The 19,022-nt window shown below is 43.8% G+C and overlaps 1 protein-coding gene across 1 annotated transcript; it reads left to right on the forward strand.

The window, feature by feature from the left end:
* Positions 1-13,693: 13,693 nt before the first annotated feature.
* On the forward strand, positions 13,694-16,226 carry LOC147458702 (uncharacterized). The gene is made up of 3 exons (XM_086510142.1): positions 13,694-14,242; positions 14,356-14,485; positions 14,816-16,226. Exons 1-3 carry the CDS (start codon positions 14,110-14,112, stop codon positions 15,948-15,950), a joined length of 1,398 nt encoding a protein of 465 aa, XP_086366268.1. The 5' UTR covers positions 13,694-14,109; the 3' UTR covers positions 15,951-16,226.
* Positions 16,227-19,022: the final 2,796 nt, after the last annotated feature.

Raw genomic sequence — 19,022 nt, forward strand, 5'->3', positions numbered from 1 at the left:
GCTTTGAAGAGTGGACGCAGGTGGGGAGTAAAGGCGCCATCCACGGATGGTCCTCTTCTATTGATGTGGCTACCATCATCCATGGCCAGCCTCGAATAGCAGCGCACGAATAGCGGTAGTATTGGCCTCCAAGCCTCCTACCTTCATGGGCAGCGGGAAAAATAATTTTTCCAAACCTACAAACTTCCTTTCCTTGAATTTTCCGAGAGGAAACTTTTAAAATTAGGTTACTTTTTTGGTGTTTTACACTATTTTTCTCTATTTTGGGGCAGAATTTCTCCTTTTCCTGTTGCGCTCAACCGGAATTTTGGAAATTGAAAACGACACTATAAAGCTGAGACAGATTTTTCCCGAACACTTCTCGACAGACGCCTCAAATAGCGAGAAAACTCCTCAGCAGTTGACGGACAGACACCGCACATCCTGGAGTTGTGGGGCTGATAAACAAGCCTTGTGCTCACAAGTTATGAGTCACGACGCACAAGTCTAGAAGGGTGTGCAATAGCCCGCAAACCGAGGGAAGAGGAGAAGGATGAGAGAGAGAGAGAGAGAGAGAGAGAGAGAGAGAGAGAGAGAGAGAGAGAGAGAGAGAGAGAGAGAGTGATGATCTAGCTATTTATAAATTAAATTGTAATGGAATTTGCCTATTCAATTTGAGAGTAGCGGAATTTAAGGAGAGTACTTTCAAGAAATGATTTTGTGAGCATAGCGGGTAGACATAATTGAAGATAGCAACATAATTATAGCAATTAGTTAACTTGGCATGGACAATACTTTTACAAGAGAGAGAATTTAGAGAACATGACAACAGTTGAGGACCGGATTTATGTGGAGCCGGTCCCCCCTCCAATAGGCATTTGTATTATGATTTCTCCCATAAAGAGAGACTTGTTACAATACATTCTTTGTGTTCCTTGTAACCTAGGTGAAGCAATGAAGATGGAAAGCTTCATGCATCACCAACATAACATAAACTTGAAGAAAGCTTTAACTATCCCAACCCTCAGTCCCAAGACCTCAAACACCTTCGAAGGTGGAGAGAGCTAGCAGGGAATGAGGGTAGGGAAGAGGAAGAAGAAACATTTCGTAGGAGAAAGAATTAGTTCCTCACTTATCATACTCTTGTTGCTAGCATACATAATAGCATAGTAATGAAGAAGAAGGAGATGGCAAGCTTAAGCATTGAAGCATGGCTCTTGGTTGGATTTGCACTCCATAGCCAAGAGTGTTGGTGTAGGCTCTCAACCTTTACTTGCTTGGAGAGGGAGCTCTTCCACTTTGCATAGCACACAATGAGAGTGCTTGTGAGTGTGTGTTGGTGAGTATACCCCCTAAGCACCCCCCTAGCTTGCTTGGGTCGAACCCCCCTTGTAGCTCATGCTTGAAGCTCATTGGACCCCTCCAGGCCTAGCCAATCACAAGCAGAAGCCATTACAAGCAACAGGGTTTAGCCTTGGGACAAGTGTCCCCCTTTCCCCTTTGAGAGAGAGGACTTGATAAATGCAAAAACAATTAGATAATTCAAGTAATTTATCATTGGACCCCTTTGAAGCCTAGCCAATAGGCTTCAAGCAACACATGAAGGTAACATGGGTAGGGACCTGACATGTGTCCTTGCTGCCTCTTCAAGCTGGGGCTTCCCTTGTGAGTGTGAGTGTGTGTTCTCTCTCTAATCCCTAGGAAAAGGGCTCCCCCCCCCTCTTGTAGGGATGCTTTTGACTTTAGGAGCTCAAGCATCTTAGTCATCAAGCATGACAAAGCACTTGGACTAGGGGGTATTCCCACAAGCATCTCAGGCAAGCATGTCAAGGCACCTCAAGCACCTTAATCAAGCGGCAAGTCAAGCACCTCAAGCATGGAGTAAGTCAAGCACCTCAAGCACCTTAATCAAGCACCTCAAGCAGGACAAACACCTCAAGCACGACAAGCACCTCAAGCAGGACAAACACCTCGAGCACGACAAGCACCTCAAGCAGGACAAACACCTCGAGCTTGGGCCGGGTTCCCACCTCAAGCTCAGCCCTAGTTTACCTAAGGTCAAAGGACTTTTACACACATTATTGGAGGTCTTGAATGAAGCTAACCCTAAGGTCTTATGCTCCATTGGTTAGCCTTGCTCTTGATAGACCATCTCCCATTTGGGCCCCTTTACTATTGGCCCCGTGTTGAGATAGATCTATAAGCACATATCTATATCTTAACACTTGTTCCCGTTTATTCTCCCACATTAAGTGATCAATTTAATATGAGAAAATCATTTGGGTTGGTTAGATATTAGATTTTATGACATTACCTCTCTCTTGAAATCATAGTCGTCCTCGACTATGAGGTAGAAGAGATAAAGGCTTAGTCATTAGTCAATCGTACTTAGCGGGTAGAGGATCCCTTTTTTACCCTACGACATCTTTCCAAGATGGATGACTAATCCATTTGGTGCTTGGGAGACATAGCTGCCGCAAGCATGTCTTCTCTTTAGTCCATTTCATTCTCCCAAAGTAGAGTGACAAATTCTACTTGGTGTTTGAGAGACGTCGTCATCACAAACATGATTCTAAGCATGCATACTAGTTAAATTTGTGCACAATTAAAAAGAGGATTAGTCTTATAAGACAAAAACATGAGTCATTTAAAAGAGAGTTGTACATTTGCTTACTTTAATGTAGCATTGTAAGCATTGACAAGGTTCATACTATCCTTAAGTTGTACTCCTTGCATCCATTTAGCATCTTCAAAAGGATAATTTTTGAACTTAATAAGATACCGTCGGATTATCTTACCATGTCGTAGTACCTTGTCTTCATGCCGAAGGACAACTTCGGGTTGTAGCACCTCTTCTTGGTTTTCAATTTCGGGAGGGTCTTCAATAATTGGTTCAATTGGTGGCTCTCCTTTGTAGGGCTTAAGTAGGCTTACATGAAAGGCATTGTGTATAAGCCAATGGTTGGGCAACTTCAGTTGATAAGCCGTCTCATTGATAGGCTTCAAGATTTGGAAAGGACCATAGTATCTTTTTGCTAGTTTAGCATAATACTTTTGATGGCCCGTAGGGTTTTTGCCCGTCGTTTGCCTTAATCGAGCCTTAGGAAACTTGAGTAAGACCCAATCATTTTCGTTGAACATTAAGGCTCTTCTGTGCTTATCAGCAGCAGCTTTTTGCCTTTGTTGAGAGATGGCTATAGCCTCCCTAATCTTTTGAAAAGATTCTTGTAGGTCACGGCTATATTCATCGGCGGCGAAGATCTTCCCATGTACTTTGAGTAGCAAGGGACTTTTAGGTCTTCCCTCTATGATCTCGAAAGGTGCTTTCCCGGTAGAAGTATGGACAGTATTATTGTAGGCATACTCTACTAGAGGTAAATACTTTTCCCATTGTGAGCGTTGATCTACTTTGGTAACATAAGTCTTGAGTAGATCGAGTGTCGTAAGATTGGCTATCTCACTTTGGCCATCCGTTTGTGGGTGATAGGCCGAAGAGAAATTCAATCTTGTTCCTAGATTTTCAAAGAGACCTTTCCAGAAATTACTGGTCATTCTAGGATCTCTATCTGACACGATGGATGTGGGTAATCCATGGTGCTTGAAAATCTGAGATATGAAGAGAGTTGCCATTTGATGTGCCTTAATAGTCTTTTTGACAGGAATAAAATGTGCTTGCTTGCTAAACCTGTCGACTATTGTCCATATTCCTGTATTCCCATGGATAGACTTGGGTAATCCAAAGATGAAATCCATGGATATACTCTCCCATGGTGAATTTGGAATAGGCAATGGCTGGAGTAATCCAGGTTGCTTCCCTCTATCATACTTGGTCTTTTGGCATACTACACATTTTGAAACATACTCTTGTATGTCCACTTTCAGGGTAGGCCAATAGAAATACGTCTCTACTCCTCGGAGAGTAGGTTGAATACCTCTATGCCCTGCATATGGAGGAGCATGGGATTCATACATAACCTTCTCACGAAGGGAATGGGTAACACATAGCCTATTGCCGTGGAGAAGATAACCATCCTGCAAGGTGAATGGTTCCTCTTTCTTCCCCAAAGCAAGGGCTGACATTATGTCTCTAAAGTCAGGGTCAGTAGCATACTCATCTATCATAGAGGATAGATCATTGTGAGTAGCTATAGACACCGCATTAACTTTTGGTCGTCGTGAAAGTGCATCGGCAACTTGATTGTGCTTACCAGCTATGTGAGCAATATGGAAATTAAATTGCGAAAGAAAATTTGCCCACCTCATTTGTTTGTCGGAAAGCTTGGTTTGCGTCATGAAATACTTGAGACTTTGGTGGTCGGTTCGTAGGATAAATGGAGTCCCCAATAGGTAGTGCTTCCATGTGTCTAGGGCATGTAGAACAGCTAAAATCTCTTTCTCATAAATGCCCAAGACTCGTTCATCACTATTGAGCCTTCGGCTCTCATATGCTATGGCATGCCCTTCTTGAAGCAAAACCGCTCCCAGGCAATCACCACACGCATCACATTGGACCTCAAATGGCTTTGAGAGATCCGGAAGCACGAGGATTGGTTGGGAAGTAAGCTTCTCTTTGAGTTTTTCAAAAGCATTTTGCTCCTTAGCAGTCCATACAAACTTAACGTTCTTCTTTGTTAAGTCGTGTAGTGGTCCTGCTACTTGAGAGAATTTTGCTATGAAGCGTCTATAGTATGCACACATACCAATAAAGCTTCTTAGCTCATGTAGATTCCTTGGGTTAGGCCATGATTTTATTACCTCTAACTTTGATGGATCCATACAAATACCATCGTGAGAGATAATATGACCTAGATATTGAATCTCTTGAAGGAAGAATTCACTTTTCTTTTGGTTGAGAAAAAGTTTGTTCTCCCTCAAGGCTTGAAAAATCACTTGGAGATGTTGCTTATGTTCCTCCAAAGACTTGGAGTAGATGATGATATCATCAAAGAACACTCCAGTGAATTTACGATATGGTCTAAAAATTTTCTCCATGAGACGATTGAAAGTAGCTGGTGCATTAGTCAAGCCAAAAGGCATGACTAGATATTCATAAAGACCAAATGTTGTGCGAAACGCGGTCTTTAGGATATCTTCATCCACTATCCTTATTTGATGATAGCCACTCTTAAGGTCAATCCTACTGAAGTAGGTAGAGCCTTGTAGCTTATCAAACAGATCTTCTACCCGAGGCACGGGAAATCTGTTTTTGATAGTGATATGGTTTAGTGCTCGATAGTCCACACACATACGGTATGTACCATCTTTCTTTTGCACTAAAAAGACTGGAGAACAAAAGGGAGAGGAACTAGGCCTCACCATCCCTTTGTCTACCAATTCATGTACTTGCCTCATAATCTCCTCTTGTTGAGCTTGTGAGACTCGATAAGGAGGTTTGTTAGGCGGTGAGCTTCCTGGAAGGAGCTCAATACGATGGTCATCATCCCCTCGTTTTGGAGGTAGGTCCATAGGGATATCATCGATGAACACATCTTGGAATCCTTTTAGAAAATTAAACAAGTCTAACTCTTCTTGATCCCTATCATTTTCATTTGATGAAACATTATTAGCTTTTAGAGAATCTTTGACATAAATCATGTACGCAGAAACTGAGCTCTTCATTGATTTATCAAAAGAAAGAGGATTTACAAGTGGAATAGTGCGACCACGCTCACTAGCATCTATATACATGTTCTTTCCCCTGTAGGTGAAGTAAATTCTCCTTTCAGGGAACTTCATGTTGGCAGCCATGCAATCAAACCATGGTGCCCCTAGGATAACATCCTAATGTTGGAGAGGAGAGATAAAGAAGGCTTCTTTGTCGACATAGCTTTGGACATGAAACCTCAACTTCCCAATCAAGGGAGTAACGGAGGCTTGTTGTCCCTTGAAAGCTGCATCAGCTGTTACTATATCTCCCATCTCAAAAGCTTGAATGCCCAACTTGGGTCAAACAAGATGAAGGCATCATGCTCTCTTACCTTTCCCCAAGCATAGGAGAGTGATGATCCTTTGCAATGAGCATCCTCTTTTGGAGCTTCGATGGTGGAAGCCCTAGGAGTCTCATTGCGAGTATTCTTCTTGGGGCAAGAACGATAGCCATGTCCTTGCTCCCCACACTTGAAACATTTATGGTCCTTGCGAAAAGCTTCAAGCTCTTCAGGAGAGAGTTTTTTTTTTACCTTTGTAAACTCCCTTCTCCTTGGACCGATTGTTGTTGTTGTTGTTGTTGTTGTTGGAAGTGCCTTGGGAATTATTTTGAGCATTGGATTTCCCCTTTGCATCATTTTTATCTATGTTTTCCATGGGCTTGACATTACGTCTAGCCCCTTGATGGAAATTGATGCGTGAAGCAACCATGGTGTGGTGGATTACTTCGGTAATAGTACCGGGTCGTTGAGAGTTGATGTATTCGGCCATCTCTTCAGGTAATCCCGCACAGAATTGCTGTCTTTGTTCGGCAAAGTCTATCTTTTGAAAGACAATAGCTTTGAGATGTAAATCCCAAAACTTGTTTACATATTTGCTGATAGACTCATGAGAGAGAAGCTTCAAGCCGCGCCATTCGGTAAGAACTTTATCTTTAGTATCACTTGGAAGGAATTGCTTCATGATGGAAACTCGTAGAGTTTTCCATGTCTTTGGGGCTTCACCATTTCCACAAAGGCTAGCCCACCATTGACGAGCTGATTTTTAGAAGTGCATAGCTACATGGCGTAGCTTAGATGACTCTATGAATCCCTCATCTCCAAAGGCCGCATCAAATTGCTGGATGAAGGCCAACACTTTGTCAGTAGCACCGAAGGTGCCATCATAGGTGAGAAAAGAGATACTCTTTCCTCCCTCCTTGAACTTCTTTAGCTTTTGTGACCTTCGCCATGCAGGAAATGATTTGCGATGTCCTCCCCTCTTGTATTCTCTAGGAGAATAAACATAACTTTCGTCAGAAGAGTACGAAGGTGAAGAAGAAGGAGAAGAGGATGTCCTCTTCCTAGCCCTTTTCTTCCTTTGTTTCCTCTCTTGCCTTTCAGAGTGATTAGGAGAAGGACTATAGGTTTCTCTTTTCCTCTTGGGAGGAGTAGGCGATCGTCTAGACCGCCGTCTTCGTGGAGCCACATCTTCAGAAGAACTTAGACTGTCATTGCTTTCTTTCTCTTTGGATTCCTCCTCTCGAATGGGAGAGAGTCTTCTTTTGGGGGTCTCTTCAAGAGGCCTCCTAAGCTCTCTCTCCTTTGGGAGAGGAAGGGAAATTCCATAAGCACGAAGTTGTTGAGTAACTTCGGCTTGCAAAACAGGGTTGCCCATAGCTTGTTGCAACCTAGTGACGAGATAATTCACAAACATGGGAGCATCATCATTAGCACCTTCATGTGCAAAATCAAAGCTATCAATGTTCATTCTACTCTCTTGATTATTGTCAGCCATGTTAACAAAATTTATGTTTATACTTAGTGTATGCTTTGGCAATACAAAACCTTAGTTGCCACTCCTCTTAGCCTTTGAAAATCGGCTCTTAAGTATCTACACCCACGGCTCAAAGTGGTTAATTATAGAGAGTAGAGGAGTAGGTCTAACATAGCAGAGTTGCCAAGGGTTAGCTCCTTTCGGACTTCTTATGGCTCAATAATGGTAAAGCCGTAGGCAAGTCTAAAAAGACTCCATTATTAAGTCCAAAGCTCCCGAGGTGTGCACCATCCCCCACATAGTGGGCTGAACAAAACCGATATTAGATCCCAGTTCCACTTACTCTATTATAATTAACAACATCAATCATTTATAGGCTACTTAAGGACCTCTCTTCTTAAGCAAGAAAAGAGAAACCAAATGCTCTGATACCAATGTAATGGAATTTGCCTATTCAATTTGAGAGTAGCGGAATTTAATGAAAGTACTTTCAAGAAATGATTTTGTGAGCATAGCGGGTAGACATAATTGAAGATAGCAACATAATTATAGCAATTAGTTAACTTGGCATGGACAATACTTTTACAAGAGAGAGAATTTAGAGAACATGACAACAGTTGAGGACCGGATTTATGTGGAGCCGGTCCCCCCTCCAATAGGCATTTGTATTATGATTTCTCCCATAAAGAGAGACTTGTTACAATACATTCTTTGTGTTCCTTGTAACCTAGGTGAAGCAATGAAGATGGAAAGCTTCATGCATCACCAACATAACATAAACTTGAAGAAAGCTTTAACTATCCCAAGCCTCAGTCCCAAGACCTCAAACACCTTCAAAGGTGGAGAGAGCTAGCAGGGAATGAGGGTAGGGAAGAGGAAGAAGAAACATTTCGTAGGAGAAAGAATTAGTTCCTCACTTATCATACTCTTGTTGCTAGCATACATAATAGCATAGTAATGAAGAAGAAGGAGATGGCAAGCTTAAGAATTGAAGCATGGCTCTTGGTTGGATTTGCACTCCATAGCCAAGAGTGTTGGTGTAGGCTCTCAACCTTTACTTGCTTGGAGAGGGAGCTCTTCCACTTTGCATAGCACACAATGAGAGTGCTTGTGAGTGTGTGTTGGTGAGTATACCCCCTAAGCACCCCCCTAGCTTGCTTGGGTCGACCCCCCCTTGTAGCTCATGCTTGAAGCTCATTGGACCCCTCCAGGCCTAGCCAATCACAAGCAGAGGTCATTACAAGCAACAAGGATAGCCTTGGGACAAGTGTCCCCCTTTCCCCTTTGAGAGAGAGGACTTGATAAATGCAAAAACAATTAGATAATTCAAGTAATTTATCATTGGACCCCTTTGAAGCCTAGCCAATAGGCTTCAAGCAACACATGAAGGTAACATGGGTAGGGACCTGGCATGTGTCCTTGTTGCCTCTTCAAGCTGGGGCTTCCCTTGTGAGTGTGAGTGTGTGTTCTCTCTCTAATCCCTAGGAAAAGGGCTCGCCCCCCCTCTTGTAGGGATGCTTTTGACTTTAGGAGCTCAAGCACCTTAGTCATCAAGCATGACAAAGCACTTGGACTAGGGGGTATTCCCACAAGCATCTCAGGCAAGCATGTCAAGGCACCTCAAGCACCTTAATCAAGCGGCAAGTCAAGCACCTCAAGCATGGAGTAAGTCAAGCACCTCAAGCACCTTAATCAAGCACCTCAAGCAGGACAAACACCTCAAGCACGACAAGCACCTCAAGCAAGACAAACACCTCGAGCTTGGGCCGGGTTCCCACCTCAAGCTCGGCCCTAGCTTACCTAAGGTCAAAGGACTTTTACACACATTATTGGAGGTCTTCAATGAAGCTAACCCTAAGGTCTTATGCTCCATTGGTTAGCCTTGCTCTTGATAGACCATCTCCCATTTGGGCCCCTTTACTATTGGCCCCGTGTTGAGATAGATCTATAAGCACATATCTATATCTTAACACTTGTTCCCGTTTATTCTCCCACATTAAGTGATCAATTTAATATGAGAAAATCATTTGGGTTGGTTAGATATTAGATTTTATGACATAAATTGTAGGCTCCTGTCATTCCATTGCTCCCCAAGTGACTCTCTCTCTCTCTCTCTCTCTCTCTCTCTCTCTCTCTCTCTCTCTCTCTCTCTCTCTCTCTCTCTAGCGATGATGAGGCTTCCGGCGATTCGCTAGGTGCTGTGCAACAAACAATCAATTTTTGTATCTATGTCCTCTCTCTCTCTCTCTCTCTCTCTCTCTCTCTCTCTCTCTCTCTCTCTCTCTCTCTCTCTCTCTCTCTCTCTCTGCTCACAGCAGTGGTCCAGCCAGATATCTGACACGACCGGAGTATCTGCAATCTGTTGCACAACGGATTTTGCGTTGGCCTCCACCGCTTTCTTTTCAAGGATGCTAGCCACTTGCGCCAGGGCTAACCAGCTCAACCAAATTTTGCTCTCCTTGCCATTGCACTACTTATGTTTCAACAGCAAGGGGAAACTCGTGGCTGACTCTCTAGTATTACAACTACTGCAGACAGCTCTTGAGGGATGGACAGAAGGTAATGTCTTCCCTCATGGTCTCTTCATCTTTCATACCATTTCTTACATGGACCATGTCTACCGCCATATCAACCATGTGATCTATTGCGATGCCCATGAGTTATAAGGGAAAAGTGAGCTTCATGTGATTGATCACTAGAGTGAGCTTCACGTGGCTGCTACTGCAGACCGCTCTCGAGGGATGGACAGACGGTAATGTCGTCCCTCATGGTCTCTTCATCTTTCATACCATTTCTTACATGGACCATGTCTACCACCATATCAACCATGTGATCTATTGCGATGCCCATGGGTTATAAGGGAAAAGTGAGCTTCATATGATTGATTACTAGAGTGAGCTTCACGTGGCTACTACTATAGACCGCTCTCGAGGGATGGACATACGGTAATGTCGTCCCTCATGGTCTCTTCATCTTTCTTACCATTTCTTACATGGACCATGTCTACCGCCATATCAACCATGTGATCTATTGCGATGCCCATGGGTTATAAGGGAAAAGTGAGCTTCATGTGATTGATCACTAGAGTGATCTTCACGTGGCTGCTACTGCAGACCGCTCTCGAGGGATGGACAGACGGTAATGTCGTCCCTCATGGTCTCTTCATCTTTCATACCATTTCTTACATGGACCATGTCTACCGCCATATCAACCATGTGATCTATTGCGATGCCCATGGGTTATAAGGGAAAAGTGAGCTTCATATGATTGATTACTAGAGTGAGCTTCACGTCGCTGCTACTACAGACCGCTCTCGAGGGATGGACAGATGGTAATGTCGTCCCTCATGGTCTCTTCATCTTTCTTACCATTTCTTACATGGACCATGTCTACCGCCATATCAACCATGTGATCTATTGCGATGCCCATGGGTTATAAGGGAAAAGTGAGCTTCATGTGATTGATCACTAGAGTGATCTTCACGTGGCTGCTTCTGCGCATTGCCACGATGGAAGTGGCTGGCCATAGCTCAAGAGAAGGGCCACCCTTCCCAGTCTGGGTAGTTGGTGTCTATCTGCAATTCGAGAGCCAGGAGTCCCCCGTTTCTCCTCTCTTCCTCTCTACATGATGGCCAAAAGTGAGACGCTCATCGCTCCATGTATAGAATAGGCAGTGACCTGCCTCAACGACAGTTTGAATTTCTTCCAGGCCCATATGGTAGGCCGAGCCCATTTTGCAGTGGTTTCAAGCCTCAGGGTTTCTTAGGCCTGCATATTTGTGAAGGTATGATGATAGACAGAGAAAGAGGGAGAGAGGGAGTGCAGTATGATGCAAGAGGGAGTGCATGTATACCTGTTACGTCTTCCCCCACTTTTTTGCATCTCTCGCTCTAACTCTGTGTTAAGGCAGTCATATATCACTCTACTGCTTGCTGACAAGCACACCTTCAAGGCTATACATCCTTGAGCTACGTGTATTGATTGCGTGTTCCAACTAGCAAGCAGACCATAAAACCCATACTTTGTCCTTGGGGAGGAGCCGTTGAATTGGAGTGTTCAGATGAGAGAGAGAGAGAGAGAGAGAGAGAGAGAGAGAGAGAGAGAGAGAGAGAGAGAGAGAGAGAGAGAGAGAGAGAGAGAGAGGTCGCCTGATTTGTTCAACCCAACAGGCTGTGATGAAGACAATGGCTTTCCATGGGCATTTGTTTGCAATCGTTGGGTCCACACACATTTTGAAGACCTTTCTATTTTGCAGTTCTGTCTTTGCCTCTTCTCTGTTGGTAGATCTTATACAATGTCTGGTACAAAATAAAAATGAAATAAAGTAAAAAATTGAAGTCATTATTATCATCATCATCATCAATGTCCAAGGATGCCCGGCATCAGTATTGTCCGAGAAAGTATTGCATCGATCACTGAAGAGCATCGTCAATGTCTGCCTTTGTGAATGGTCATATTGGATGTCTCCCATGTCGTGCTAGAATAGCCTCGAGTCTTGAGCACTCTGCAATGAACATATATATATATATATATATATATATATATATATATATATAGAGAGAGAGAGAGAGAGAGAGAGAGAGAGAGCATTGGTGTGAGCGTCAAATCATTGGCTTTGTGTCCACGTAGAGAGAAAGAGGATTTGCATGGAGCATGGAGGACAGGAGAGAGAGAGAGAGAGAGAGAGAGAGAGAGTGCATTGCGGTGAGCCAAAGCTCAAAATAAGGATTGAGATTTCACACCCAATGTAGGCAGTGATAAGGAAAGAATACCAAACCTCCGACCTAATTTGGTCGCTCGACGAGACAATGAGAGAGAGAGAGAGAGAGAGAGAGAGAGAGAGAGAGAGAGATGTCACTACCGCAAAAGGAGTAAGGGACCACGTGTTACCAAATGTGACCTCCAGTGTTTTTTCGATGTTCACTGTCTTTTTTTATCCCACCGGCTTTGTGTATTGTGCACTCTGCATTGCTCTCAATTACCTCTCACAACCTCTCAAGCCTTGCTATTCAAGAAAAGGCCCACTTCTTTTCACCTCCTCATCTACAATGGTTGAGGGCTTTCGAAGCCCCTGTCCCCCCATCTCTCTCTCTCTCTCTCTCTCTCTCTCTTTCTCTCTTTGAGGTGCCCTGCTAATGTTGTCTTAGGCGGACAAGGTCGTGTTAATGACATGGAGTTTGTCGGCACCGGCTGAGTCGACCGTGGTGTTGTTAAATCTCCATATAGGCGCATGCAAGTGTATGCCCTAATCCATATAGCAAGCCTTGATCAACATGTATGCCAAATGTGGTGCACTTCATAAAGCACAAAAGATGCTTGAGGTGCTTCGTGTCCAGGATGTCCTCTCTTGGAATACACTAATGGCAAGTTATGTCCAGCTTGGGCAGGACCAAGGAGGTTTGGACGTTTTTCGATAGATGCTAAGTGATGGTGTCTCTCCAGATAGTATAGATAGTGTTGGCATGTCTAAAGTAAGAAAATCCGCATAGCACTGCCTGAGGCAGTGCCGCCGAAGGCGGCAGCACCGTTGTACTAGTGCTTCTAAATAACGAAGTATTTATTGGTCAAGGTCGACTAAGTGACTCCTACTTCGTGGAGAAGTCGAGTGCTGTTGGGAGTCCTGATGAGTAGTAGCGGCAAGCCATGTATGACGTATCCTATCTATGCATGCATTGCGTAGGGGGGCACGGATGTAAGGGTGGACGTCACAAGAAAGGCTGGATAAAGACTGGCATCGCTCTCAGACGCTGAATCCTGATGAGACTCTAGAGAGTCTGGATTTTACGAAATTATGGGTGATGATGGGAAGTCGTAGAATCCGTGCAAAGGGGAAGGGCCACGTGGCGAAAGCGTGTTGACTGGGAGGAGAAGGGTTAAATGAAACCGCGTGGAAAGGTTGAAAAAGAAAAGAAAACAAGCATCCAACCAATGTCTCCAACAACAAACACAGAAATATTTCCCATTCCCATCCCTACTGTAGGCAGGCAGGCTTGCTTTAGGTTGACTCCCATTTCCACACCTATACCTACTATCTATTATATTTCAACATTCCAAAGTATATATGTATATAACTAGTATAGGATTATACTTTACTATAGACTACTATATAGTCTATATTTCATTTTATTTATTTTTATATTATTACTGTCCTGCTTTTTTCCTGCGCTCCGCGACCAGGTAGGGTCGCGACGGCCGACACTTGACGGTTGTCACATGCGTCCGCTAATCAATCTCTCCCTCTCTCATCACCGTCGGTTGACTGCCGCTCTCCTCTCCAAGTCTCCCCCCCTTGTCTCTGCTATATTATCAGTTAGCTTGTGACCCCCGGCCCCAGCACAGCTTCATCCCAACAAGGTCTCTTTCTGTCTTCTCCGCCTCACTCCTCCTTCCTGCCTTCCCTGGATAGCATATAACCCTCTCTCTCTCTCTCTCTCTCTCTCTCTCTCTCTCACACACACACACACACACACACACACACACACACACACCATGCCTGCATCCACATGATGTGTCCACATGCTTGCAGGCAGTCGCCGGTTTTGTCTGCAGGTCGTCGCTGGGCTCCATAGGCAGCCGCAGCAGCTGTGCAGCGGTCCATCAACTGCTATGTAAGAAGTGTGTACTCAGTAGTACTTACTACTAACAGGTGCAGCGGAACGAGCCTTGTCCCATTAGGATGAAACATTCTAAGGCCCGTGATTAATCCTATAAGCAGCTCCTAACTCCTATTATGGGACGCGCCCCTTGTTGCGATAAAGTAGGGCTGAAGAAAGGCCCTTGGACTGCGGACGAAGACGAGAAGCTGGCCTCCTACATTAGTAGGCATGGCCATGGAAGTTGGCGAGCTCTCCCCAAGAAAGCTGGTTTGTATATTACGCCTTGGATTAATTGTAAATCCCCATGAAAGGATGATGATGTTTTTGCATTTAGATGATCTTCATATGCCTAATTGATTGGTGATTCTGGGTTCTTATAGGCCTGTTGAGGTGTGGTAAAAGCTGCCGATTGCGGTGGACCAATTACCTGAGACCAGATATCAAGCGAGGAGAGTTCACTGCTCTTGAGGAGCAAACCATCATTCAGCTCCATGCTTTGCTCGGCAACAGGTAAATAGTTTATTTTTGCATATGAGCCCAAACTGTAAAATTAGTCCGTCAATGATTTGAATGCTGATTCTGATTGGTAGCAAAGGTGCATTATATTAATCCTGCTAGTTCCCAGTAAGATGCATTTGAATTTCAAGCATATTTAGGTGCACTTCCTTCAGTGAAGCTGCTGCCTTTTCTGCGTCAGCAGCATAGCGTATATAATGCTTGTTTCTCTTCTGGCTGCATTTTGGAGTATATCAAGCAAAGCAAATCTCCTTATACACTTTTTGGATCATAAGAGGCTTGGATCCCTAAGTCAGTTGTTTGCACTTGCTTCTTTCCTTGCAGGTGGTCTGCCATTGCCGCCCATCTCCCCAAACGAACAGATAATGAAATAAAAAATTATTGGAACACACATCTGAAGAAGAGGCTTATAAACTTGGGCCTAGATCCCGCAACCCACAAGCCTAAGACCCCCATTTCTGATACGAGCAGGCTTTCAGAGTCTCCCAACAGTAGCCATGGCAGCTCATCAATTTGCCACATGACTCAATGGGAGAGTGCACGCCTCGAAGCTGAAGCACGCTTGGCGAGAGAATCAGCTCTCAGAGCTAAAGGCCTCTGGCCTGCCCCATCTTCTTCACAACTGTCGAAGCCTGCATCTACATGTGATCAGGTATCTTCTAACCAGAGTTTAATGGATACCATGTTACTGAAGCAAGACTTGGGCGGTTTCATTTCATCTTCGTTGCCACAAAGCGATAGTGCACTGTGCTCTCATAAACCCAAGAGTAATGTGTTCAAAAGCTCGACTTCGATGGAACTCATAAATTCCTTCCAAAATTGGGAGAACTCACTGCAAGGACAGGCAGGTCTGATGTGGCCCAATTCATGGAGGTTATCAAGCAGAAGCACAAGTGCATCTGACCAGGCTGGACAGCAGGAGTCTAGTTCTTGTAGTTCAGCACAAGATCAACATATGAATCATGGATCACCCACCTCCACTTTATGTTCGTTTGATGTGGCAACTACACAAAGCAGCCTTGCCCACTCTTTACCATCGTCAAGGCGGTCTGTGAAGCTTTCGTGGAGTGAAACATGGCAGCAAGTCATGTCTGAGGATGGGCCTGCCCGTAGCTACTCAAATGATACGGTGGGATCGCGGTCTTACATAGAGCTTGATGATTTCCAAGTTGGTAGCAAGTTAGAATGTGTTGCAGACCCTCCAGGCTTGCTATCTTCCATTCCAGCCTCTGTCCAATTCCATGGTTCCGACAACGCAGCAACAGACGTGATTGGTGAGGAGGGTGGAGCCAGCAGTAGTTTGCTAGATGACCTGGAGCTGACTTCACAGGATATTTGCAGTTCTGAAAAGTCCTTAGTTATCAAGATTCCTAGTGAGGATGATTTGGATCACTATTGGGATAACCTGCTAGCTGATTCTCCAAGGCCAATGACAGCGCATGAAAGCATCTACTTGTGAAGCGATTGTGCAGCCATGTAACTATATAGGCCTCAAGTTATATCCACCCTTGAATCTCGCTTCGTGGGTTGATTCGAAGCGTGCTTCAAGGATGCATACTGCATGTTTTTAGTTGAGCTCCCTCTGATGTCTCCAACCTCGCTCGTTACCAGCTACCCGTGATCTGCCACACTCTCAAATTTAGATGTGAGATAATCACCGAAGAATTTAATCATCATGAAAAGCCTTGTTTTTTGATGGCACTATTGCCCTTAAGGTATATAGCCTTTTTGCGCATCTTGCCTACAACTTTTGCTGTTTGATTGCTTCTCCTTTGGGTCTGGAGTCTTGAAGCATTGTAGCTTTTTATTATGACATGGTCCCTCTTACCCTCAAACCCCTTGCTTCCACTGCTTATTCTCACACAGGGTTTTGGACCACTGGCCAAAGTTGTGAGATAGAGGATCAGAGATGCCTTGGGCTATTTTTATTGGAGTTGCGTAGACGTAGAAAGAGCCTCTCCAGGAGACCAGACAATAGGAGGCACTCACAAAGGAAGATCACTGATTTCTTTAGACTACATACTTTGCATTCAGATGAGCAGTCATCACAACAGACTTCAGAGGAGGTTATAGATGTGCATGTGCAATTGGCTAGAGTAACCTAATAAAGCACATTAGTAATGAGAGGTGGAAGAGAGCAGGAGCATAGCGTCGTACGCTACCATACATTGCCAGCCGTCTGTGAGACATTGAGGGAGACAGCCTAGGCACTTGTCCTAAAAGCTACTCGATGGCCTTCTACTGTTGGTGGTCAAAGGGCTCCGGCTCTCTGAGCGATTGGAAATTTCAAGTTTCCCTTTACTTTTCTTCAATTAGGAAAAAAATAAAAATAAAAATAATAAATAATAAAATAAATAAATAAATAAATATATATAGAGAGAGAGAGAGAGAGAGAGAGAGAGAGAGAGAGAGCCAAGATTTGTCCTTGGTCCGATGTTGTGCAAGAAAAAGAAGATCTTCCTTCATCATGGAAGGGAATTAATTGTGTCCGTAAAATGATGGCAGAGAGAGAGAGAGAGAGAGAGAGAGAGAGAGAGAGAGAGAGACTTTGATGGAAGCTAGGACGAGTCTACTTGTAGGGCTTGTTGTAGCATCGCCATCGCCTGCTCATGATGCTCGTAATCAAGCTAGGAGGTTAAAGGTCTGCATGTGCAGTTGGCTAGAGTAACCTAATCAAGCACATTAGTAATGAGAGGTGGAAGAGAGCATGAGCGTAGCGTTGTAGGCTACCATACGTTGGCAACCGCATGCGAGCCATTGAGGGAGTCAGTCTAGACACTTGTCCTAAAAGCTTCTCGACGACCTTCGACTGTTTGTGCTCGAAGGGCTCTTTCCCTCTATGAGCTCGGATGGGAATTTCTAGTTTGCCATTATTTTTTTTGATTAGGGAAAATGTATTTTTCTAGCCCTGGTCCGTGAGCCACCTTTCTCTTTTTGTGTCTTTTTTAACGCTGGTTAGCACGTCTCCTTGTCTCTCTGTCTACCTCTGATTGTCGGGGTTGCAGAGAACACAAACGGACGAAGCTCCTTGCGCCATGTGGTAGGGGGCCGGAATCCTTCCCTCTATTGTAGACAATATAGATATTATGTTTATATAGACATAGGGAAAAGAAATAGGGAAATGTATGTTTCTAGCCTTGGCCCCCTGAGCTGTCTCTCTCTTTCTGTATCTCTTTTTCTAACGCTGGTCAGCACGTCTCCTTGTCTCTTTGTCTACCTCTGATCGTCGAGGTTGTAGAGAACACCACCGGACGAAACTCCTTGCGCTATGTGGCAGGGCCCCCGGATCCCTCCCTCTATTTTAGGCAGTATAGATATTATGTTTATATAGATATAGGGAAAGGAGAGTAAGAAGTTGACAACATTAATGGATGCATCAACAGGTAGAAGCCTTGAGGGTTATACTTGCACTCATATCAGTGCTCGAAAAATTGTTCTCAAAACACTTGGCAAACCTACATATGTGAAATTTTAGAGGTAAATTGATTAAATTTGAAGGTTTTTACACTAAATTTCTCTAAATTTTGTACGTTTTCTCTCCTTTAGATTTAAAATTTAGAGATAAATCCCAAAAGTTTTAGGTGCGATTACAATATACCTAGGTTTGTGGTGAGCATCGGCCCACATGCACCCGCCAATCAGGTGGTCAAATTGGACATGTAATCATACATCGCACACCTCGATAAGCATGCCCCCCCATGAGAGAGAGAGAGAGAGAGAGAGAGAGAGAGAGAGAGAGAGAATCTTTAACCTTGTTTATGGTCTGGACATCATTTTGCCAATAGAATTTTTATTGCCGACATTAAGGGTAGCACAAAATCTTGAGTGGATTAGACATGAATTGTCAGAAAGACTTGAAGATTTGGAAAAGTTAGATGAGCAAAGGCTAATTGCTGTAGCTCACATCTATGTACAAAAGCGGAAACAAAAACAGTTTTTTGATTCCCACTTAATCACCAAAATCTTCAAGAAAGGAAATTTAGTTTTAGTCTATTCCCTTAAGCAACACATTCCCAAGTTTAAGAAAAATGGAACATAACCACCCCTCAAACCGGCACTCAAGAAACCTCCTACTCCAAGGATGTTGACAGAGCAAGAATTAGAAGAGGTGGTTGATGCATGGATTTCTCAGCTTTTTGACTCACAGAACAAAGCTAAAAATCACAACAAGAAGCAAAAGAAAGGCACTGACTTCTCGGGTTATTTGGGTCATCACTTTAAATTTTTCTCTGCAAGAAAGCAGAAGAAGCATGTGCGATTTGAAGGAGTACCCAATTCTTCTTCTTCTTCTTCTTCTTCTTCTTCTGGTAGTTCTTCTAGTTCCTTTGACTCGAGCAAAGAAGACAGAAAAGGGAAAAAGTGAAGCTAAAAGAAAAGGTTCAAAAAGGGCAAGAAAAAGACAAAGAAGTTTAAATCTCGCCCAGATGTTCATAGTTCTACAGAGGACTTGTCTTCGGATAGTTCGGACTCTAATGACAACAGCTTTTATGCAAAGAAGAAGAATTCTTATCAAGACAACCAATATGACTTT

Source organism: Adiantum capillus-veneris, chromosome 4 (assembly GCF_014529385.1).
Source record: "Adiantum capillus-veneris isolate H3 chromosome 4, ASM1452938v2, whole genome shotgun sequence".
Lineage (NCBI taxonomy): Eukaryota > Viridiplantae > Streptophyta > Polypodiopsida > Polypodiales > Pteridaceae > Adiantum > Adiantum capillus-veneris.

What these genes read in the sequence shown, in the direction of transcription:
- LOC147458702 (XM_086510142.1), top strand. Translation starts at nt 14,110, where the DNA reads ATGGGACGCGCCCCTTGTTGCGATAAAGTAGGGCTGAAGAAAGGCCCT. An exon ending in AGCTCTCCCCAAGAAAGCTG is followed by an intron (nt 14,243 to 14,355) that starts GTTTGTATATTA and finishes GGGTTCTTATAG; the next exon opens with GCCTGTTGAGGTGTGGTAAA. An exon ending in CATGCTTTGCTCGGCAACAG is followed by an intron (nt 14,486 to 14,815) that starts GTAAATAGTTTA and finishes CTTTCCTTGCAG; the next exon opens with GTGGTCTGCCATTGCCGCCC.